General features: G+C 39.8%; 1 protein-coding gene across 5 annotated transcripts in view; it reads left to right on the top strand.

Moving 5' to 3' along the window:
• CWF19L2 (CWF19 like cell cycle control factor 2) overlaps positions 1 to 24,868 on the top strand; it is a 156,731-nt gene that overhangs the window by 71,921 nt on the left and 59,942 nt on the right. For all 5 annotated transcript variants that reach the window (XM_039493084.1, XM_039493092.1, XM_039493101.1 and 2 more), the window contains 2 exons: positions 14,978 to 15,103; positions 16,406 to 16,543. In XM_039493084.1, coding sequence (XP_039349018.1) covers positions 14,978 to 15,103; positions 16,406 to 16,543 — 264 coding nt within the window. The remainder of the gene's footprint in view (positions 1 to 14,977; positions 15,104 to 16,405; positions 16,544 to 24,868) is intronic.

Raw genomic sequence — 24,868 nt, 5'->3', positions numbered from 1 at the left:
CTGAGATTACCCCTTTGTTCCAGGTTTTTCACAAAGCATTGTACTGTTGTAAACTGTCAACCCAGCCTCTGTAAGTTTAAATTCCAAGCCTAGGAAGGTACAAAGAACAAAGTGTTTCATGTTCAAAACCTGTTTTGAAAATGTAAACCATAAATTAGTAAAATGTGAGCGGTAACATGCTTTTTATATGTCAGAAATAAGACACAAGAATGTTTCAGTTTTTAAGAAATGGACATGAAGAGCATCTGATCAGCTGAAGAAAATTATGACCATATGGGTATCTGGTGTAATCACTGGGCTAACAGCTCATTAGCCAATTGTTACAAAAATGTTACAAAAACATTTTATGTAAGTAATTATGTAGTTTAAGAAGAACAATTAGACTGTGTACCCATACTTCTAGGATGGATGAAGATATATTTGGCTTTCAGCCAATACATCTGGAGTATGTGATAATCTCAGTTATCTGCACAGTTTGCAATGTGTGTGCAGTTTTTTAAAGTGTATTTTGCTGGCATTGAATTGGCTGCTTTGGAGAGTGAAGATTTCTGTTTATACATAGAATGGGTACAGCATGGGCAATGGCAGAGCAAGCTTTTCCCATGCCGTCCTGCCAATATGCCTTAACTCTGACCTGGATGTACTGCCTCTAGTGGCAAAAAGGCATTTTAGTTTCCATGTCTATTTAGTTCTTTGGCTCCCTACTGATACTGGGAACAAAGGTGCCAGTTGTGATAGTGGCTTTTTGTTGTTGATTCTTCTTAGCTAGAAACTAGCTTAAGTGTACCATTCATTTCATATAGGGCACCAAATTGGACTATTGGCTATTAATCTTCAAATTCCCTCCTAGTTTTCATTTGTCTTATCTGGCATATCTTTTCCTTTCTGTTGTTCTGGTCTGGATTTTCATTTTTTGAAGGATGTCTGTTTGTATTGAAAAACATCTTTAATCTGCCATCTAATCATACTGTGGCTTTTTTCTTGCTTTCCAGATCCTTTTATATGGAGGCTTATGCGTGCCTTTTTTGACTCCGTTATGACATGCTTAAATAACCTCCATGCTTGGTCTAATGGTTTGTCTACACTGGGGAGTTAGTGTGCAGTAAACTGGGATGTGAATTTAAAGACCATTAGCTACTCTGCACTAAGTTCCCACATGGACACTCTTACTGCACATGGAGAGTGCCCTCAGGCAGTTGAGCTTAATGCACACAAAGGCATTTCTAGTGCTCAGTAACACATGGTGCATCAGTGCAGAGTAGCTAATGTGCACTAGCTAGTGCAACTTGCTACTGAAAGCTTTTCCTCTGTGTAGACAAGTCTTTAAAATTTCAAATTCCTCTTTTGAATTTAGGGCTGTTTCACTTAATTTTTTTTTTCACTGATGTCCTCATTTTTTGAAAGCTCTCTTTCTAAAATGTAATGTCATGATTCTAGTTTTTTTGTTTAATTCCCACCCATGGATGTTAAACTTAATTTTATTGTTATCACTATTACTTAATGGCTCAGTTATATTTCTTGAAACAACTCTTATGTATTACCTAGGACTAAATCAAGAATATCCTCTTCTCTTTTATGTTTTAGAACTAGCAGTTCTAAGCTGTAGCCAGCCATTTAAAATGTCAAGAAATTGTTTCTGTAAACCTTTTCATTTTGTGACATTTGTCAAATTTATATGTGGGTGCTTGATGACACCTGTTATTACTATTTAATTAGATCTAATTGTCTCTTTGATCTTCCTCACCACTATGCACGCAATATCTTTTGACTAATCAGGTGTCCAGTAGTGTAACTGTACTAATATATTTTGTATTCTTATGATTTGGGATTTGATCCTTACAGAATGTAATGTATGGTCTCCATAGCTTGTAAATTGTGATTCTCATTACCCATATCAAAAATGATACAGTGGAATAGAAGCACTGAAAATGATTAGACGTGTGTGTGTGTGTGAGAGAGAGAGAGAGGGAGAGAATATTGGCAGTTTTTACAGAGTACACGAGTAAGAGAGTCATGATGGTTGTACAGAATAATGAATGGTATGGAGAAAATAGTTTGGGTATTACTACTTACTTTTTTCATAAAACAAGAACAAAGGGACAGCCATTGAAATTGAAAGGCAATAATTTTTGAATTGATAAAGGAAATTACATTGTTACACAACATATAATTAACCTGTGGCATTCCCTGATTGAAACATGATTTAGACCAAGTGATTAGCAGTACACTGGATTAGTGCAAAGGATTAGATCTTTTATATGGATAATGAGAATATTCATAGTTATATTAGTTACCATTATTTTTTTTAAAGGATACAAACCCTCATGCTTTATGCATAAACCTACCACTGACTGATGTAGCTAGGACTTCTTTTTGAGCAGGTTAATCTCTAATTGTCCATCACAGGGTGTCTTGCGCCATCCTCTGAAGAGTTTGATACTGAGTGTTGTCAAATATAAAGTACTGTATGAGATGAAACAATGGTCCAATCTTGTATGGCTGTTTTTCGATCATCCTTCATTTTATCAAATATCTATCTCCCTGCCTAGGATCTTAGGTTCTTATGGTGTTGCTCATTATCATAGTTTGTAAGTGTCTCCTGAGAGATACTAAATCTCAATGGGTTTGGGGTGTCTAATTTTCTTTCCTAATTCCCCTGAGTCAATGAAGTTTTTTTATTTCTTTGTCTCCTCCTCCATCCATCCTGTTTTCCTCTTTTCTCTCTCCTTTCTTGCCTCACCTCTCATGCTATTTCTTTCTTCTTTGTGGTTTTGACTCGTGTGTCTGATACAAAACTAACACTGTGGTGTGAATGCATAGATTTGTGATCATTCTGATTTGCACTGGTAATGCGTTCCAAAACCTTGTCCTTGTTGTAATTTCAGGGGACATGGCATTCTCAGATGGTTTCATCCTTAAAGTTGCCAGTTGGATATAGGACCTTGAAGATTTACATAGAGACTTTGAAACTGATCTGGTATTATATGGGGACCCAGTGTAATGAATACAGCAGCATTGGCAAGATATATTCTCTGCAGCTGCTGGACTATCTGATCCTTACTGTCATAGTGGTCATATCTAGATATAATGAATGGAAAAAGTCAAATCTTGAGGTCCCAAAGGCATGGGTAAAACTGGACAAGTCCTTTTGTTTGGTAAAATGGGTAGTCAGAGAGAGTAGAAAGCAATAGCCACTAAAAATACCAACAACCAATCCAAAAAAACAATTGTGCCCAGCAGCAGCAAGGAGTTCAGGGGGCCCTTTGGGCTGTTAACTGATTTGATAATCTGGGGCAGAATTCTCCACTGGAAGAGTGAGGTGAGAGTGGACTTCAAAGTGTTTCCTTTCTCCCTCAACATCAAGGAAAGGAAAGTGTGTGTGTTTGTTCGTTTTCCTTTTTGGTCTAGGTGCTGGAGTGTCAAAGGTAGTGTCCAGAGTGCCATTGTAATGACAATATCTATGTTTCGATGCTGAATATTCTGTTGAATTTTATTCCTTCATGAAACTATACTTAGATGCCTTTATTTAGTTTTCGGTGAAGATCTGCAGTCATCCTTGCATCTCTTTGAGCTCATGCAATATTCAGCTGTTCATTTGATCAGTAATTTGAAGAACGATGATCTCATTTCCCAGTTCTTTGTGAGCTCCAGTAGCTTCCTATCCCACAATATATTGGCTTTTAAAAATTTTATTATTCACTTTAATTGTTAGTATTGAAAAGCAGTTCCAGTTTAATAGATCTGCTCTCAAGTTATCACTCTGCTCACTCCCGTTGCTCAGCCATTCAGTCAGCTGGCTGTTCCTCAAATTAAATTGCACACTTGGTGGCAGGGCTTTTTCATTTTCTGCTGTTAAATTATGGAACAGTCTCCTTCTCTGGAGACTTTACAAATCTCTTTCCAGAGCTGTTTTACTTAAAGTACCATTGTGATACTGCACCCCATATTCTTCATAGAGATATTATGATATGATTATGGCATAACTATGATATATTTTATGCAAGATAGATCATGTAAGATATCATTGAAAAGATTATGATTTACTAAATATAATTATCTTATTTGTATGCATGTATCATTTTTGTATCTGAAGTTAGGAATATTGACTATGTATCTGTATTACTAATGTGTTTACACCTGCGGAACACCCACTAAGCAGTTACCAGTATACTATTGGCTAATATTATTCGATTAAAATTAGTAAAACAGCAATAGCTCACCTTTGTTTAATGGAGATATATATGGGGCAAAATAAACCAACACACAGATTAATTTGGAGGGAATAACCTATAAAGCATTAATTTTGAAGATACCTAGGGTGTTAGTAGATGTTATTTAGCAAATTAGACATGAGTTTGCAATGTGATAATGTTTCAAAATAGGTTAAAGCTCCATGAACAGAAGCCATTATGCCATGGAACAAGAAGTCCCTTTTTATATAGCTCCTGTATTGCCACATCTACAATATTGTGTTTAATTCTGGTCTCCTTATTACCAGAAAAATACTGGAATTTGGAAGGAATTCAAAGAAGGGGGATGACAAATATGATCAGGAAGTAGGAAGGGTTAATTCTGAGGAAAGATTAAAAGAGCTAAATAAATGTAACTTGACCCAACAATAATGAGTTGGGGAAGAGGCATAAGTCCATAAATTAAATGTGTGAGCACCAGGGATGGAAGTAAATTATATAATATAGAACCAAGGATGATGTAACTAGGAGTAGTAGGGTTTTCAAAATTCCTCTGGCATACTCTGAAACCAATCAAAACTGAGGAAGCAAATGACTGTTTAAAGACACATTTTCATTCTGCTTCCCTCCTTTAGCTTGGAAAAGGTCTTGTGGCCAAAACATCACTTTTAATCATGTTTGCTGTTTCTTGCACTGTATTCTTTTTAGATCGCTAGTGAAATGTTATGTTATAAAGTTGTGCTAACAGTCCACCAAATGTGAGCTATTTGAAGTCAGATAATTGACCCTCCCAAGGGCAGAAACTTGCTTGCTTGCCAGCAAATGTGATTGTCATGTGCAATAACAGAGAAGACTAATACATATGATTGGGCAGGGAACTCTTTTTAAAATAGATTTTGTTTTTTCAAATAGAAGGAATTCATTCCAAGACGATAGGTTTTTCTTCCATATTGTGGTGTTGCATCAAATATAGGAATGAGAAAAAACAGGTGAATTGAAACCATCATGAGGGCCTGCCATTTTGGAGCCCACTGGTCCCCTTGTATTTCAAGCTTCCTGAATTTTTTTTTAAAAGCTTCAGCCATACTGCAAGGCCTATTCCTCTGGGAGAGAGAATGGCGTGATAAGTGATGACGTTTGTGGGAGAGAAATGTGTTTTAGTTGGAACTGATTTAGTTGTGGTTGGTTAGTTTTTTGGCTTGGGGTTGAGGAGCAGCTGTTGGCTTCACTTTTGATTTGATTGTGTTTTTAATTTTTTGGCAAAGGCACCAGTTTGGATACTTTTGAAAATATTACAAATTGAAGTAAGTAAATCACAAAAACAGTGTACTATAAAAGTGGACAAAGCAGTATTGGAGTTCTGATGTCTTCAGGTAAGTATGGTATATTGCAACAAGGCAAGTCACAGGTGGTATCAATTTTATTTTATTTAGCACTATCCTTTGAGAGGACTCTCGCCACCTACTATATAAACTAAAAACGTGTTTAAAATACAGACTTAGTTTAGAGTTGAGATTTGAAGTCTATTGCTGTTGATAGCCATCTTGCTGAGTAGTAATACGTTGTGGTCATCATTTTGTATATAGAATCCTATTGTAAGATACAACCTAGAGATCAGGGAGAGGAAAGGATGCAGCTGCACCCCTAGAAAATTTCTGAGGGGTAGCAGTGTTAGTCTGGATCTGTAAAAGCAGCAAAGAGTCTTGTGGCGCCTTATAGACTAACAGACGTTTTGGAGCATGAGTTTTCATGGGTGAATACCCACTTCGTCAGATGCATCCGCAAGACTCTTTGCTGCTTTTAGAAAATTTCTGTCTTTCTTCCAGCCCACCAGTGTAGAGATCAGAGGGGTTTTAATCCACATTGTAGACTTCTCCTCATTCTTATCATCTCCCGCTGTGGAAACTCCATGGGAATAGTGACCCAGTGCAGCAGTAACCTCCACAGTCCCTACAGGGGGCAGAGGGAGAGACAATGGAGAAAGGGGCAGGCTTTGTAAAGGCACTACTATGAAATCCCCTATTAACTGCGTGAATCTCAATTCCAAGTGTCTGCAGCACTCCTCCACCACATTCAGACACATTCTCCCCCTTCTTGTCCCTGCCCCCACCACATTTACACTTCTTCCACCCCACCACCATCTCACTGCCTTAATCTTCACTGAAGAGTTACCATGCCCCTTACTCCCTGTATGAGATTGTTCAGAAATAATTGGCCAAATCCTGACAACATCCACATTTTTGTTAATAAATTAACCTTTCAGTCTCTTAGAGGCTCTGCTGCCACCTTTGATGACCTCTTATTTCTTCTTTGGCTCTGATCTTGGAAATACTTATTCATGTGTTAAGTTAAACATGGATTTAAGTCTCTGTAGGATTAGGACTTTAATGATGAATTTTTTATGTTGTGTAATGCATATGTAGTTTTTCTTCATCTTTGCTTTTCTTACCGTTCTTCAAATTTTTCTTATTTCCAGTTCTTTCTTGCATGCATCTCTTTCTTAGCTTAGATGGATTTGTTCTTAGTCATCTTCATGCAAGCTACATGTAAAATACAGTTAGAAGAAAGTAAGGAATGATGGAGCCTAGGAGTGTATATGTACCCTGTTTGCCTGTCTTCTACCAAGTAAAGTTTGTCTCAAGTTGTTTCAGCAAGATGTCTGAGTGAGGCTTTTCTTGGGCAAGAGTAGCATTATTTTATAAGACACTGTTTTCTGCTTTCTCCCCCCCGATTCAGACCTTCCATATGCCTCCATTCATCCATAACCATGATTTCATCTGAAGGGTATGCTTGTGTTCATTTTGGATAAAATGTGGTTTGCAGGGTGCTTATGCATAGGGAAGCACGCTGGCTCACTACCCTAGGAACATTCTAGAGAAGGCCAGGTGGAGGAGGGGGGGGGGAAGCTCAGCATGTGGAACGGAGAACTCTGAGCATGTGATAAACAAATCCATATATAGAAAGGTTAAATCTGATTGGTTAGAGGGTTGTGTTATGTAACTTGTTATGTAAGTGCCATGTGCTATAAAATAGCAAGGGGAGGGGCTCCTTGCTGGAGGGACTCTGCCTGATCTTTATACCAGGGGCTCTCCCTTTGTGCACATTGAATGAAACCTTGTCGAATTGAATCGAATCGCATCGCATCGAATCGAAGTCCCTTGATTCTGCCCAGCATCTGACTCATTGGGAACCACAAAATCCCAACACATCCTTGACTCTGAACTTCTCCTCTTCCCCCAGCTGCTGAAATCATCATCATTCCTTCATCTCCTCTCTCTCTCTATTGTCAGCTCTGTAGCCTCCTTAAATCCCAGCTCCTTAAACTGCAGAACATGTAGAATTTTGCTGCCCGCTTTTACACAAACATAACTACCTTCTCCATCCTCTCCAGGAACCTCACTGGTGATTTGATCTTTTCAGGATGCAGAACAGAACTGCTTTCCTTGTTTTAAAACCCAGCAGGGACATGTTCCTCCTTTTTTCACTGAACTTACTTTTTTCTATTTTATTCCTCATTCCCTATGCTCATGCACCAGCAAATTCTTGTTTGCCCATCCATATGCTCTTGCTCAGTGGTTCTCAAACTTTTGTATTGGTGACCCCTTTCACACAGCAAACCTATGAGTGTGACCTCCCCCCTTATAAATAAAAATATTTTTTTATATTTAACACTATTATAAATGTTGGTGGCAAAGCAAGGTTTAGGAGTGGAGGCTGACAGCTTGTGATCTCCCACGTAAAAACCATCACAACCCACAGTTTGAGACCCTGCTCTTGCTACTCTTGGTGCAAGATTGGTGTCTGCAGCTGCTACATCTGGAACACCATTCCTGTACCAGTCTGTCTCATTGACTATCTTATTTCAAGTCTCATTTCAAAGCATACAATATCGTTTCTACTTTATATCTCTTAATTTCTCTCCCCCTCATTAATTTAGTTGGTTGCTAATTAATTTAACTTTGGAATGCTATTATTTAAATCAGTAAAGAGTTTTTTGGATGTATTTAGTTGCAATGGCAGTGACAGAAAGTTGGAGGTGTAGTGCAGCTGTAGCTGCAAATAAGAAAGCAAAGGGCTGCATGAAATGGGAATGAGTAAGGCTACATTTTAGTCATGGGTATTTTTAGTAAAAGTCACGGACAGGTCACAGGTGGTAAACAAAAATTCACAGCCTTTGACCTGTCCATGACTTTTACTATATAAACCTGACTAAAACTTGGCAGCGGGGGGCTGCCTGGGGGTGTCGTGGGTGCTGGGGGAGGGCAGCCTGGGTGCTGGGGATGGGGAGGCGGGTGACAATATGCGGCCCAGGACCCCCGCTGGTGATGGGAGGGGCGTGTCTTAGTGGGGCCGGCAGGCTCCCTACCTGGCTCTGTGCCTCCCACACCAGCAGCAGCAGAGTTTGGATGTGGGAGGGGGTTGGGGCACGGGACGGGGTGAGGCAGTCTCTGGGCGGCACTTACATGGGGGGCTCCCCAGAAGCGGTGACAAGCCCCTTGCTCAGTTCCTAGGCGGAGGCGTGGCCAGGCAGCTCTGTGGGCTGCCTCCACCCAGAGCACCAGCTTCACAGCTCCCATTGGCTAGGAGCTGTGGCCAATGGGAGCTGCGGGGGTAGTGCCTGCAGGCAGAGGAGTGGAGGGGGGGAGTGGTGGCCGAGACTGCCCCAGCAGCAGCCGGTGCGATTGGCGCAGGGCTGCCTGAGCTGCCCCAGAGCCAGGTGCACCGGCTGCTGCAAAAGTCACGGAGGTCACAGAAAGTTATGGAATCTGTGACTTCTGTGACAAGCTCTCAGCCTTAGGAATGAGTTACAAACACGAATGAGTTCATATTTCTACTGTACCGCACTTTTTGCAAATTCCTACTTAGTTGCTAATCCTGTGGGGTGTTGAGTGCTCTGACGATAGTAATGGTGCTCTCTTCCTCGTAATAGGGGCTCAGCACTTTATAGAATCAGGCCTGTAAAGTGCTGAGTTGATCACCAACTTTAGGAGGATATCCAAGAGTTGGAAATAGCCCAGAAGATGCAGTAAAAGAATATGCTTCTCAAACTAAAGATACAGATTTTTTTTAAAAGAGATGAATTTCTGTTGGAGCTAAGTCAGCATCTCAAACATACTTGTTTACTTTGGGAGAATAATGGGACTTTATGGTATGATAGAGGAAGGGAAGTGGGCCTACGTTTTTTTTAATCCATAACTTCTATGTTCCTGTGTCAGTTTCCTTGAAAAAAATATAATTAAGCCATTGGAGTCAGCATGCTTTTATAACTACAGAATTTTCAGACTTTATTGGAGCTTACAGCGACAGTCTCTCATTATGAGACAGGGACAGCAGATGTAAGGCAGACGCATCAATTATTTGACTGAAAATAGCCTCAGATTGAGATTAATAAAGTTGTTTATATAATTTGACAATGTCTCTCTTAATACCCAATTTAGTGATGTCTGCCTTAATAGGTCTAATTTAATCAATTAACTTATGTTGAGTTTCTTTTTTCCCAATTAGTAAGCAAGAAACTAATACTGTATCTGCCCTTATACCTTTCAAAAAGCTAAGTAAAATACATTCTCTGAGAATAATTCCAGCTCTCTACCAACTGGCTTAAAACATGTACAGCCTGAATGTACTTAGAGGAAAGGATGGGGAAAAAGACGCAAAGATGTATGCTGGCAATGGATCCATTTCAGCCTCTCTTCTGAGATTGAAAAGGTATGGCAGCTTGTGTAGATCGAGGGAGCAAGCGTCCATCACTCTCTAGTGGTACTGTCTATATAAGCAGACAAACCAGTTTAAACATCAGTTGAGGGTTTCTGGAAAATACCCTTTTGACAGCCAGCTTCTGCATCCAAGATGCTTCTGTAAGATGGACACACACTACCAAAGCCCATTTTGGGATGGGAGGCCTCTATCCTTTAAGGGGTGATGCAAACAGCATAGACACACTACCTCACTAGTGCTCCCTTGGCTTATTCTGAACAGAGTACCTGCCTGGAGACAGCTAGTATAATAAGGGACCTACTGTACTATCTGACATGGTTCCTGATGTATAAGAAAATTAAGGGACCTCATGTGTAATATCATAGATAATAGTGATCTTACCAGTTACTGACCTTTCACCAAACAACATGAGTTGAAGAGCAGGGTCATTGGCAGTCATTACCCTGTACTTCCAATAAAGGTCAACCAGCACTGCCAGTGGTGTTGAAGTTACAGATCTCTCTCACTATGGCCTAAACCATGTCAGTGATTGTATATCTGCTTCAAAATGGCAAGGACCAGTTGGAGTATAGCTCTCTGTTTGCCCATCCCTACAGTCTGGCAATTTTTGACTCAAGAGCGATCTCTGCAGATGTAAATCTCTCCTCTGCAGGGACCAGCATTCAGCCAGTTTACAGCAGCAATGCCCATCCCTCTTTTGCCACCCTAGGGTAACTACAGAAGGGACGTAGCTGTCACAGCTAGCATCCGTTATAGGGACTTCCTGGGTAGACCACAAAAAGTAGAGGCTTCCTCTGCTCATTACTCCAAATTATACTAAGGCACTCCCTGCCTCAGCCCGGTGTTGGGTGGGAGCCTAGTTTCTTTCCTTCTCCCACCACCCCATCAACCCCATAAAACTTTAATCCATCCCTCAGCATTGCTCTTGCCTCCAATTCCTTTCTCACTGAGGCTGGAGTTGATGGACTTAGCAATAGAGACATAGGTAAGGACCACTCTGAGGTTTCCCTAACTGCTTATAAAGAACCATTTCTTTGAATCCTGGGGCTTTGATGCTACCACCAGCAGTGGTGGGTCAAGACCATTTCCAGCTCATGTTGTTCTGGTATGGGGTGAGGCTGCCTTCAGGACCTCTTGAAGACTTATAGCTAATTCTGGAGGGGGAGATCATCTTGTGTGGTCACACAAAGCAGTCTCCTGAAGTTGGTTACTGGATGTGTGGTCGGAGCAACCTGGCACTCCCTGAAGTACTGGAGAGAAGGAGAGCTCCTGCCAGACAAAGGAGCGTCACTACCTTTTCTTTGCTCCAAAGATGTCTCATGCAAGGAGAAGCTTCCTGAGTTCTTAATTTGAGCAATAGGGGAGCGAGAAGTGTAGGGAGATGGGGTCCAGGGTATTGGGATTCAAAAGTCCAACTGTTACCTCAATATTGGGATATTTCATTTAAAATATTACCTGAATGCAAATTTATACTCTTCTCACATTTTTTTTTTGCAGTGCGTTGGCAAGAGTGTGTGTGAGAAGTTCTTAGGTAAACAGCTCCCTACACCCTAAAGCCAAAAGGAAAAGTTTTTGGGGGTTAGTGGGATAGTCATGGGAGAGCTTTGGTATAAATAGCTCAACATTTGAATTCAGATGTTTGATTAACCCAATGTCAGGACCTCCCATCCTCTGAATCTGAATATCATTTGAATCTATAGTATTAAAATGGTCATATCTATTCAGGTGAATGTGGAAGGTTTTTACAGCCTGTATCTCTTTGGAATCCAGCCACTGCTCTTAATCTCTGTTTTTTAAATACTAGATTAACTCACAAATAAATGTAAATGAAAAATGTTCAATTTTTAGTGAAATAGATTTTAGTAATCCTGTTGTGATATAATGTTGCAAAATGAGATCTTTCTACCATTAAAATATAGACTTTCCATGTCACTGCAGCAGAGGTTAGAGGCAGAACACAGAATAGATATTCAGAATTCCTTACTTCACATGTTTTTAGCCTCATTTCAAAGTTGTAACATAGATTGCCATACCATTTCCGCCCAATAGTCAATCTAGCCTGGTTTCCTGCTTCTCCCCGATCAGGGGCGGCTCTAGGCACCAGCAAAACAAGCTGGTGCCTAGGGCGGCAAAATCTAGGGGGCGTCCCCTGCGGCCGGGGGGGGTGGGAGGCTGGATCGGCGGACCTGCCGCAGTCATGCCTGCGGGAGGTCCACCGGAGCCCCGGGACGACTGGACCTGCCGCAGGCATGACTGCGGAGGGGGCGCTCGTCCCGCGGCTCGGCTGGACTGCGGCAGCTCAAGCGGAGCCGCCGGACCCGCAAGCCGTCCGCAGCCGCGGGAGGTCCAGCCGAGCCACGCGGGACCAGCGGTCCCTCTGCAGTCATGCCCGCGGGAGGTCCGCTGCTCCCCCGGCTCCGGGGCGCCTCCCGCGCATGACTGCTTGGGGCGGCCAAAAAGCTAGAGCCGCCCCTGTCCCCGATGCATCAAAAGAAAGTGAAAAAATTGGGAAAACCCAAACTAGTTTCCAGTTCTGTAATATATTGGCATGTGTCTTAGGACACAAGGATTTAACAGTATTAATTATTATAGAATAGTTGTATCACGGATACTACTGGAGAAAACCAAAGTAAAAAAAAATGACCATGCAAGAGGGGTTCCTTTAGTCTTCATTTTAGTTTAAATAACAAATGTATAGCAAATTAAAGAAGCAGATATTTTGTTGAATAGCCATGAACAGCAGTTAGTGACTGTCCTAATCCATAAACTTTTGTATCACCTATAAGGATATTTGATGCATTCAGGAGGAAAATAAATACATCGTGCTGTTGCTTTCCCAGTATTGTATACTGTTGTTTTCCTCCATGTTTTGTCAGATGATGATGATAATGAAATAGCTGGTAAGATCATGCATCCATATAAATGTATCTCACTTAAAAATATAATCAGTCTCGAGCTTTGTTGAACTGCAAAATATCAGGACATAGACTGTTCATTTTGCTTAAAACTCAGGATTTCTTACTGATGTTTGATGATAAAAAACAAAGCAAAACCCCAAGCTTGAGATTTCGAAGCAGTGCAAGGGATTTTACCACAATACTGTCAATTTTAACATTATTTTAGGATCTATGCAGCTAATACAAGATCTTGTTATGCTTAAAGGCTACTTTGTGTCAAAAAAAGATTTAAACCAATATAAAATTACTTTAAAAACAGCAAATTAATCTGCAATATAAAGCATTGTTGTAAGGCTAAGATATACAGTATTTCCCAGAAAATTCTTATTTTTTGGTGATACACAAACCAGAAAGTACATAACTTGAGGCTCAAACTCCACAATAATTTTGCAAGGCTGACAGTTTGAATTTTTTTTTTGGTACATTAAGCAAATTTGATATGAACTGAAAATCCATCGTGACAACATAAATGTGCTTTTTTTTTTTTTTTTTTAGTTTGTAGTGTTGTAGCTGTATTGGTTCCATGATATTAGAGAGACAGGGTTGGTGAATCTTTTATTGGACAAACTTAAGATATTACCTCACCTACCTTGCCCCCTATTTTTATAGTGATATTTTTACAAAATTGCTTTTTCAGAGTAGAACCACAGTTTGAGGGATGGGGAAGGGGGAAAATAACAGAAGCCCCCACAGGAATATGACTAATGATCTGAGAGAGACTTGGATTTTCTCATTTTCAGCATTGTACTACTCACTAAATTCTGTTCATGACTTCTCAGTTGCCCTCTATGGTCTCCCAGAGAAAAGTGTGTTTCAGTAACCCCTTTGGAAACTGCCTCCCACTCACTCACTCATGCATAGTTGAATGATAGGTGACTAGAAGTAGTTGATATAGCTGAAGTCTTGGGATAAAGTCCTGCTCTATTTATGTTAGGAGATTTGGCCTTGACTTTCATGGGAACTTTGGTATGGTAAACTGGTATAGTTGCTTTAAAAAGTTGCAAATTCCTGTACTTTATTCTAGAAGTCCACTTCATGGATGATGACAATCTGAGCTTTAATGTTGGTATGGCATGAAATGAAATCCCTCTGCCATCAACAACCTAAGAAGGAGGCTGTACTTCCAAACATTGCTGGGTGGGGTTTGGAAGCCATGCCGCTTTTGATTCTGAAAGCTATGCAGAAGAATAAACCAATCATAGTCTTTTTTTTGTGAGGGTGGGGGAATGGAATCCTTCTGCCATCCCAAGTGCAATTTAAATCTTGATACCTGTCTTAGGTTTTCATACCCATTCCTATCACCATAATATTTCAGCACATAAACTACCTGATGATTCAGTCATGATTATTCCTGCCCCTGTAACTTACTTACAACATCGATTGGCCTAGATAAACAAAAAAATCTCTGTGTTGGGCTGGGTTGCATTTCTTACAAATGCTGTAGATCACATAGCCAAGATTTAAATAATTCCAAGCCTCATATTGTGGTGAAAGCAACATATCTTTACTGACAAACATAACTGTAAAGACAAATTTGCTGTGTAACCAAGCATCTATCAGATGGTAATGATCTTTAGTGTATTTTTATTTTGGCTTGTAAAATTAACACAATTGAGTTGAAATCCTTTTGCTCTAATGAAGTGTGTAAAACTGTATAAGCTATGAGTAAGGCACAGCAGCATCAGGAACAGCACATGTGCTACTGAATCTTACAATTTTTAAAATGGCATTTAGCGAACACACATTTTGTTATTGTTTTTGTATTTAGTTTGATAGACTGTTAAAGAACTAAGATAATCATTTTTCTGGATAACTGTTATCACTGTTACATTTCTAGTCTTTTTAATAGGGTTTTTTTTTACATTGGATTCTGTTATAAAAAACAGTTCTTTTCACTGATATAGTATTTTGTCACTTTGTTCCTGTTTGAGTATAGAATAGAGGAACTGTGTACTATATATTATTCCAAAATTATTTTTAAGCAAGTAGTAATAGCTGTTACATGCTTAAGGCTTTGGAATTTTAATAGTTTATTTTTTCTTGCCATTTTTTTGCTTTGTTTTACCGTTCCTATACCATATTTTTAAAAACCTATTTTAAAACCTGACATAGGCTACAAGCTTGCAAGAAGACCATGAAGTGATCCTTGTCAGAACAGATCAATCTGGGAGAGCATGGCCTGTGAACACAATGGCAGAACCACTGGAGCCGAAAGGAGGAAGACGAAAGAGACAGATGGTACACTTTATATAACATCTTTATTAGAATGTAATTCTTAGACTGCTTTGTAATTTACTATTAGGAGGGCATAACTGGTGTATGTATTTATCGAAAGAGTAGGTAGGTAGCTGTGAAAATAACTTAATTTTCAGTATAATTACATGAACTAGCTGGTGAAAAATAGCTTTATTTTAAAGTTGTGGTGTTTCCCCTTAGTGTTTTCTTGGGGAATGTATTTAAATATAAACCTAACCAAATGTTTTAAATCTTTTCAAGGTATTAATATATCTTAGCCAAATAAAATACACTATTTATAAATCATGTAAATGTATATATTAAATCAAAAAAGATTAGTAGAGCATCTTTTCACACCAAGCCAAATACCTTGATGATAACTTGTCTAGGTCCTAAAAGCTATTTGTTCTATTTTGTAGTTATGTGACTCAAAACACTGAATAATGATAAAGACATATGAATAAGGGGATCGTCATCCTCTTCAGTAGAGCAAAATATTCGCTTATGTACATTTTGGGGAAGTGGCCATTTCTACTTATAGCACTGTACAATGTCTAGCTCACTCTGGGTGCTATTGTATTGTAAATATTAAATGATAACACTGGCTCAGTGTATATTTATTGGTCTGTGTCGTATTCATTGCAATGAGGGGTCCTGTTTCCTACTCAGTTCCATTTTACTCTTTCAAAAAATGTCTATAACTTTTAAAATTAATTCTTGCAGGCCAGGACAATTTAGTAAAAGCCCATTCAATATCCACAGAAGGATTCTGAGTTTGGGTTTTGAGCTTCTGAGAACAGTGGGGGATTCATGTCTCTATTAAGTACCGGTAATTCCTTGGCTAGTAACACAGATCAACTTGACAAACAGGTGTGGTGAAAGAATTATTATCCATTTTGGAAAAACACCATCACCACTTATGTCAGTGTCCACCTACAATGTTCAGTCCTGAGCCTTTCCTGAAGAGAGACCACCAATTGTACAAACCAGGATGGTGTGGACAAACATCTAGTATGAATTAGGATGGAGCTTCACCAGCTATGGTGACATCCCACAACAGCGACATCAGCTTTTCATGAATTCTCCATGAGACAACTGTTGTTTCTGGCACAAGTCATAAAAAATTCAAAGACTGATCTGAGTTATGGATATCTTTGGAACATCCCATTCTCATGTACTGTTTGCTTTTTCAATTAACTTCCATGGTTCATTTCTTAAACATTTGAACTCTTTAAACCCTTTTAGTGAAATCCTGGTCCCAGTGAAGTGCAGATTAATACTCATTTTCAATCTCTCCATTTTCAGGGTGCTACTCATATAGATAAAGAAAGGGTCAGATACTTTCAGGATGATGATGATCTGAGCCTGAAAGATTTGGTCAAAAATGAAAAGATGAGAACAGCAGAGGATCAAAACTCACTATTCATGCGAATGGCATCAAAGGTAAGGCATAGTGTGAATGAGTTAGTTCTTAAGATTGAAATAGCATTTCCATTGTAAACCCTTATTTTCAAATTTCTTTAAAAAAATCACTGGTTGGGATTAATCTTCCTATTCTTATTATTAGCCTGGATGTGGATTGCTTTGTTTTGTTTTTTGAAAGTTGGGTAAAAATTAGTTCAGCTGTTTGAAAGAATTAATTTTTTTCATGTATTAAGAATTTTGTAAAGATGATTTCTTTGCACCCTGATAACTCAAATGACATTTTATTTTGTCATGTATACATGTCCTGAATGGTGGCTCTTTTGGCTTGTAAAAGATTTCTTTTAGGAATACATATGCACATATAAAGGATGTTATGCATTATCATCTCAAATATGGTATGCTACCTTCCTTAGTGCTTTAAATATATTTTAGTACCATTTTCCAAATGTCTACCATGGTAGGTATATGTTAGTGTAATCATTCTTATAGCTGCAAATGCATTTTGGTGTGTTTTACTTCTTCGTCAAGTACAGTGAATAGAGAAGGAGACCTGTCTTTTCATGAGGAAGAAAATGAGGGTAACACTCAAACTGATGAGATAGGATTCTGTGACTCCCATGAATTGGAGTCCTGCGGTGCAGTAGGCAAAGCTTGGTTAAGCTAAATCATTGATGAGGATGTCAAGTTCCTCGTGTGTAGAGTTTACAAATATCACTTTCAGAAGGGATAGGTAAAGGAAGTGGGGTGGAAATATGAGTTTCAGACTATTGCCAGCAATGCTGACACAGCAAAGACCTTTTTAACTGAAGCTAAGGATTTTTTTTAAAACAAAAAGCAACGGGGAGCATTGACTGATGATAGAGGCCATTCGAACAGGATAATAAGATTATCTGCAAAACATCTCTCTTTGTTTAAAGTGGGATTATATAATGGTCAGTGTGTATGTGGGTTTTTGTTTTTTTTCTCTCCTCATGTAGAATTTTAGCTACAAGATAATGGTGAGAAAACAGTAGTGGAAAAAAGTAACGGTGCATGAAGCTGATAGTGGGAAATGAGCCTGGTGTAGTAAATAAGGCAGAAATTAAAGAGCTAGTTTTTAGTGACCATAATATCAAGTCTGAGATATTGATGAAATTCTGACCAGTGCAATTCAGTGTAGAGACCTGTAAAATAATTAGTATGGGATCAAGGAGCCAACTTGGATATATGTGCTAAACTGATTATCTAGCTTATTGATCAAGAAGATTAGTTCCATTTGAGAGCCATTGTGGAAATACCTTTAAAATCATCAGTTCAATGCACAGCAATTATAAAACACACACACTTGGTTTTACTAACAAATTAAGAGAACATAAAACTAAAGAAGTGGTGCTGTTCATGTAGGAGGTACTACTTAACTTTCAGATGGGATAATACCATACCTCAAGAATAGTATCAGAGGGGTAGCCGTGTTAGTCTGGATCTGTAAAAGCAGCAAAGAGTCTTGTGGCACCTTATAGACTAACAGACGTATTAGAGCATGAGCCATGCTCTGTTAGTCCATAAGGTGCCACAGGACTCTTTGCTGCTTTTACCTCAAGAATCTAAGTCCCTATTAGGCTGGGTTAAGAAAGTTAAATTTATCCTCTGTAGTGAATAGGGCTGGGTTATCCTAAGAAAAGTCTTCACAACTTTGACAAGTGTTAATAGAAAAAAGTTCTTTGGATGGGTCAGTGATGCAGAACTATAACAATTTATTTAAAAAAAATAATAAACAAGTCCATCAGTTTGGCAATATTTCATGTAAAACATAATGAATATGCTGCATGAAATAAATTGCCATGAAAGGCCAGTGAAGCAGAGAAAGATAAATAAGATTTAAAAGTCTCAGTATCAGCAGAGGACTGAGGGACCTTGGCAACAGAGCTAAAAGGAACAAAAGCTTCATGTTTTTGAAAGGCTCAATAGCACATATCCAGCCTGCCTATCGAAGTCCAAAGATCTGCCTGTAAGAGGAAGAATATGGGGCTTCTGTTACTGATGATTCCTTAGGCACCTATCTTAATAATTTTCAAGCATGGTTGCAAAATTTGTAAGATTATCCTCACTTGAGAATGATCTTGAGTACAACAGTATCAGGAAGAGGACCTGCAAGAAATCCAGACCCTTTTGGGAAAAATGGGATTGAATCCTTACCATTTGGCAAGTGACAGAAGAGGTTTTATTTTACATACTTCCTGATACAGAAAATATTGGGGAGGACTGGAACTCAGATGCTTCAATCACTTGGTTGTCAGAGAAAAGTTCTGAGTATGTGTCAGGCAGCAATTCTACCTGTACTTCAGGATGGACTGGTTATGTGCTCTGGACCAGGTGGGCACTTATATGCACACAGGAAATACAGAACATTCACTGGATATATCTCAGATATCTGATAGAGGAATAGCACAACCAAATCATGTTTGGTCTGGTGTCTGTGAGGTGTGAGCTTATTAAATGCTGAGAATTAGTTGAGAGTGCTACTTAAGAACCATTTGTTCCTCTATTTGGATGATGGCTAAGGATAAGAATACCTCTCTGTTCTACCATCAGGGTGCTAGAATCACTAAGATTCATGGTAAACTCCCCTGATACCAGTTTTTCCTCTGCAAGACAAATGGAGATCCCTGCTGGATGTGAAACTTATCTGAAAGCCTGCTTTTCTTCTACAAGAGTCCAGGAAGGAAAAAAACGTTCGCTTTGTTTTCATATTCCAACAGGGACCATGTCATAGATGTCGAGCATACTTCCAACCTTAGATAATCTTAGTGGATCCTCAGGGCTCAGTAATCAGAGAGCAACCAGAGACTTATGCACTGCAATTGGATGTTGGACTCCATTCAAAGAGTTTGCACTTCATAGGCTGTTTGTGTTGCAGAATAAAACCTATCACATTCCAAACTAAGGATGATTTCTGCCTGGCATGGAGAGCTCACACGGAGGGATACCACGTTCAGGATGCTTACTCTTCACAGAGGTTCTATCATTAAGCATGGCCCTGGGTGTTCTGTAGGCTTTCAGAGACCTGGTTCTCAAAAGTGGTTTTGATTCTGGATGGTTAGACCACTGATTTGCACATGAGTTAGGAGGGTGGAATTAGGGAGTCTCTTTGTGTTGGAAAGCCTTGCAAGTGTGGAACTGGGCAGCATCACACGCAAGACTTTTGTCATTTATCTGGCAGGGAAGTGCAATACCCTCTAATGTAACTCTAAAGTTGTCCTTTCTTTGAGGAGTCCTTCAGGCAAGACTTGGAAAAGATTTGTGGGCAGTTGGAAAAATCTAAAAAGCTATAACATCTGCCTGAAGGAAAGAATAAGGAAAGACCAGCTGTCAGGAAGTCCTTTTGTAGAGATTATCAAAACATTAGAAAACAAGTCTTCTCATCCAGATGTGTTTTATCATGACTTCTGACAAAAATGTTGATTCTGGTCTCCGACCAGCACACTCAAAAGATAAAGACCAGATTCTGCTTGCAGTTAAGTCAATGGGAAGAAAACAAAAAACTTGGTTTCAAATGCTATTTAAATTTGCCAATTAAGTGTAGTTACATATTGGATCATTTACAAAATACCAGCATACAAAAGTAAGCAAATGAACAGATAAGGATATCATAAACTCTCCATTGGCCACCTACTATAATAAACCACAGTCTAAATAACTGCATATTTCATCATAACACAACAACCTTATCTCTGACCCATAGATTTTTTTTAGTGTATGTTTTTATCCTGATTTCAGTTAATGTATTTGTCAGCTGGTAGTGGAATTTCTTTTTATAGAGTACTTATAACTGCTGGCCAAAATTTAAAAACCTGGATGCCTAAAATTAAATTCCTAAATCCACATTTATTCCCAATCTCACAGATACAAAAGTTTTTAACTTTATGTATGAGTAGCTCATTTTTATGTTCATAGGGCTACTTATATATGTAAGAGTCATCCACATGTTGGAGTTCAATGAATGATTTAGTAATAGGCTTTATCTTGGATCAGAGGTGATTTGAGGTTGAAGAGCTTGCCAACCATTCTGTATTGGATGTCAACTCTGGAGAGGAGCTTGTCAGCAATGAGAAGGAGGATGACAAAAAGGAAAATGGAGAAAAAGGTTGGAGCGATGACACAGCCTTGCTTGACTCCTGTCTTCACTAGGAAGGGATCTGTTTCAGATCCATTGCTGACAACTGTCACAGACATGTTGTCGTGGAGGAGTTGGAGGATGGCAACAAATTTTGGTGAATTTAAGGAGAATTCTCCACAGAGCCTCATGATTGATGGAGCTGAATGTTTTTGTGAGGTTGATGAAGGCCATATACAGAGGTTGATGTTACTCGCTGCACTTTTCTTGAAGTTGGTGGGCAGTGAAGATCATGTCGATTGTACCTCAAGATGGTCTGAATCCACATTGCAATTCTGGGAGGATTTCTTCAGCCAAGGGGAGCAGTCGATTGAGCAGAATTCTGGCAAGAATCTTTCTGGAGGTGAACAACAGGGCGATTCCTCGATAGTGTTCACAGCCCGATTTGTCTCCTTTCTTGAAGATGGTCATAATCATGGCATCCCTAAGATCAGATGGGATTTCTTCTGAATTCCAAATCTTAAGGATTAAAGCATGAAGCTGGTGAGCCAGTTCTTCTCCTTCGTCTTTTGGGAGGGAGGGAAAGGAACACCCACAATCTAAGCACTGACATCTGATTGTCCATGCTCATGATCGTGAAGATGTTTACATCACTAAAGTACTAACTGGTGCAGACGATTGTTGGACAGATCATTGCCTTATCCACTCCATCATTTCCATCAAACTCTCACCAAAATGAAAAATGTGGAAGAAATCAGCCAGACAGAAGATCAACCTCAAGAGTCTTAAGGCCCCAACTAAACGTGACCTTTTCCAGCAGTGCCTTACAAAGAAACTGATGAATACCAAAACCGAGATGGAGAACCCTGAAGACATTGGAAAGCACTCAGATTGGTCATCCGTGCTGTATGTGAAGGAACACTGGGCTTCTCAACTGGGAACCACCGAGACTGGTTTGACGAGAATGATCAGGAAATCCAAGAACTGATCCGTAAGCGTAAGGCCTTCTGTGCTCGGCTGAATGGCAGAATCAAAGCAGAATCAGTATGTTCACCATCAACTTAAAGCTGAAGTTCAATGGAAAACCTGCAAAATGAAGAACAAATTGTGGAAGAACAAAGCAAAGGAGAGCCAACAACTCGGCGACACTCATGACATGCACAAGTTCTTCAATGCCACCAAAGCCCTCTATGGGCCAAGTACCAAAGGGACTAATCACCCCTTAGGTCCAGAGATGGAGCCAACCTCTTCAGGGACAACCGACCAATCAATGCATGATGGAAGAAATACTTCGAAGACCACCTGAATCGTGACTTCAGTGTTGACGAAAGCATCTTTCACTTAATTCCTCAATATCCTATCAAGGATGACTTCAGACCCCTCCAGAATTCATCAAGGTGCAGAAAGCCATCAAATAGATGAAGAACAATAAGGTATCTGGACCTGATGGAATCCCTGCTGAAGTCTTCATCATTACGATGTGACTTGCAGGAACACTCCATTCCCATGCGCGTTGGCATTTAGATTTATCAGAAAAGAGACTTGATTGGTTTTCAGTTGAAAGAAACCATAATTTCCCATTCTTTTTCTGTTAAAATTTGAAATAGTATATGTAATAGTGTATGCATTTTGGAAGACTGACATTTTAAAAACAAAATATATGTGAAAAAGAAAAACGAAAGAAAATATTTATCTCTACTTCCTGTGAGAGGTTTATGTTACATTAAAAAACCCACTGATTGTACTCCAAATCTGTGAAAATAGGTTATTCCATTTTGTATGCTTAAGAATATTAGACTTCTGTGTTCTTCCATTTACCATCAGGCCTCTCAGAATTTCCCACCTTGTATAAAGATGTATCTTGGGATCTGAAAGGAAACATTGGAGTCGGGTGGAGATTGGAGGGAGTATGGGGAGCATTGCCTCCCCAAACCAGAGACAGCACATGGAGGGAGGTGGAGGGGGACGTGGAGTCCCGTGCCTCACCAGATTTCTGCCTTCCATTTAGCACAGAGGTTTTCAAACTGCATGGCCTGCTCCCATAGGGGGACGCTCCCCACAGTTTGAAAACTATTGCCTCCTGCCAGAAGCTGGCAGACTGGAAGCTGGTGGGAGCCACCCAGCCCACTTGGGTCCCTAGCTCTTCATGCTGTGGGACCTGAGCTGGATCGCTTCTTCATGCCCGGGCACTCTCCAGACAGGGTGGGCAGTACAGCTCTGAGCTGCGCCCCTAATGTGCTCTTGCCTTTCCCCAAAGGAGCCTGGCACTTGCCAGAGATGCCCCCTGGAGCCGGCCTCTGCCCGTGGAGGCTGGCTGCCATGAGATGCTCCCATCTTGCTCACTGCTGCTCTAGCTCCTCAGGAGCAGCTACAGAGCCAGGAGTGCTGGGACAGTGGAAAACAAGTGCCTCGGGGAGCATCTCACGGCCCTGTCAGCCCCCCAACTGTCACTTCTGGGGGGGGCATGTTATCCCACGTGCCCCCTACACGCATTGCCTCTTGGGAAAATGTGACCCTGTGAGCCCTCCCTCCATGCCTTGCCTCTGTCCCTCCAAATATAGAAGTCAAACTACGCCAGTGGTTGGAGTGTGTTTTACTTCAACATTTTTGGCATCAAACTTTCTAATAAGATATACACATAAGCTGTATGCCTCGGGAGCTTGTGGTTGGAGATTTTTAAGGGTAAATTAGATTAATATCTGTCAGGGATGGTCTAGGTAATAATTTAGTCCTGCTGTGAGTGCAGGGGACTAGACTAGATGACCTCTTGAGGTCCCTTCCAGTCCTACACTTCTGTAAAAATCTGGACTTACAATCTCTCCTCTCTTTTAATCATCTTCCTACATTTCTTCCGTGGGGGTATGATCCAAAGTCTATTGAAATAAATAGACTCCCATTGACTTCAATAGACTTTGGCTCAAACCTGTCTGCTCTTTCTTTTATACTACTAAGCAAACATGCCTTACATCATGAGCCTGTTAGCAGGGTAACTCTCTTGAAGCCAACAGATTGCTGTTTGCTAGGTCTTGTAGAAAAAGAGAAGTGTTTCAATGTGATAGAACATTGTACGCTAGGGACTTATAATTTCATTGGCTACACATCCTGTTTAAAGATGAAGTTTTATTCTGCTTCATATTATGCAAATTGGGTCTGGCTCTCAGTTGCCCAAAATGTAGGTGACACCTAATTTATATTGTCGCTTGAGGAACAGGAAGGAGTGTGCCTGAGCTTGGATATTAAGGAACTGATATTAAAGTGCCTTTAAATTTGCATGCCATTTTGTAAAATGCCTTCCAGTTCACAGCTATTTCAATAATAGTGCTAGTGTATGAGCTTTGGGAACAGTCTGAGAGTTTGGATGTGCTTGTAGATGTACTGAGTGCTGCAGTCTTTGTGTACTTTGCATAGTTTGAAACATGAATAAAAAGTTAAAAATAAAGATGATCTAGTCCTTTTAGAACATCTTGTGTTGCAGTGTGGGAGCTCTGCAGGTGAATCTTTAGAAAGTAAAGATAGCAATTGTAAATGGATGCAGCAGAGTGCATTTCTTTTTCGTCCTGTAGGATTTTAAATTTAGCAGCTAAACCCCCTGTTGTCAGTTTTAGTTAATAATATACTGCACAAAATTGACACTTAAGAATTACTTTCTCTTTTGTGCTTTCATTTGAGACAGAAGTGGAAAATATATCCACTAAAAGGAATCTGTCATTCTCAAGAAGAGGAGCAGAAGGAAATTGCTGAAGGTCTAAAAATGATATCCTGCCTAGAAGGGAGGAAAAACATCCCTTAAACTCTTCTGAGTAGTCTCATTCATATTATAAGGCTGAACTGCTGCTGTCGAGTGTCTGTCATTATTCCTTAGGCATAGCTATTGGTATAAAATAAATTATCCCTTGCAGGCAAGATAATGTTAAAATATGCGTAATTTATAATAAACAGGCATTATATAATATGCCCACACACATACCAGGGTTACAGTAGCAGTCCCTATATTAAGCTTGCCTACCGCTTCCTATTTATTGAGCAAACCCTTATATCCCATGGAGAGATTACATATTCTGTGAATAGAGCTCAGTATGACAGGCCCAAGTTCTCATTCTGCTTAGCCACACTACCTGTCAGAAAGAATCTGCCAAATCATGTGTTTGGTTATGGTGTCTCTATAGATAGCTCACTGTGTTAAGCATACTCATAAGAACGGCCATACTGGGTCAGACCAGTGGTCCATCTAGCTTAATATCCTGTCTTCA

The sequence above is a fragment of the Mauremys reevesii genome, linkage group 1 (genome assembly GCF_016161935.1).
Source record: "Mauremys reevesii isolate NIE-2019 linkage group 1, ASM1616193v1, whole genome shotgun sequence".
In the NCBI taxonomy this organism is placed as follows: domain Eukaryota; kingdom Metazoa; phylum Chordata; order Testudines; family Geoemydidae; genus Mauremys; species Mauremys reevesii.
This window is presented reverse-complemented; position numbering and strand designations above follow the sequence as displayed.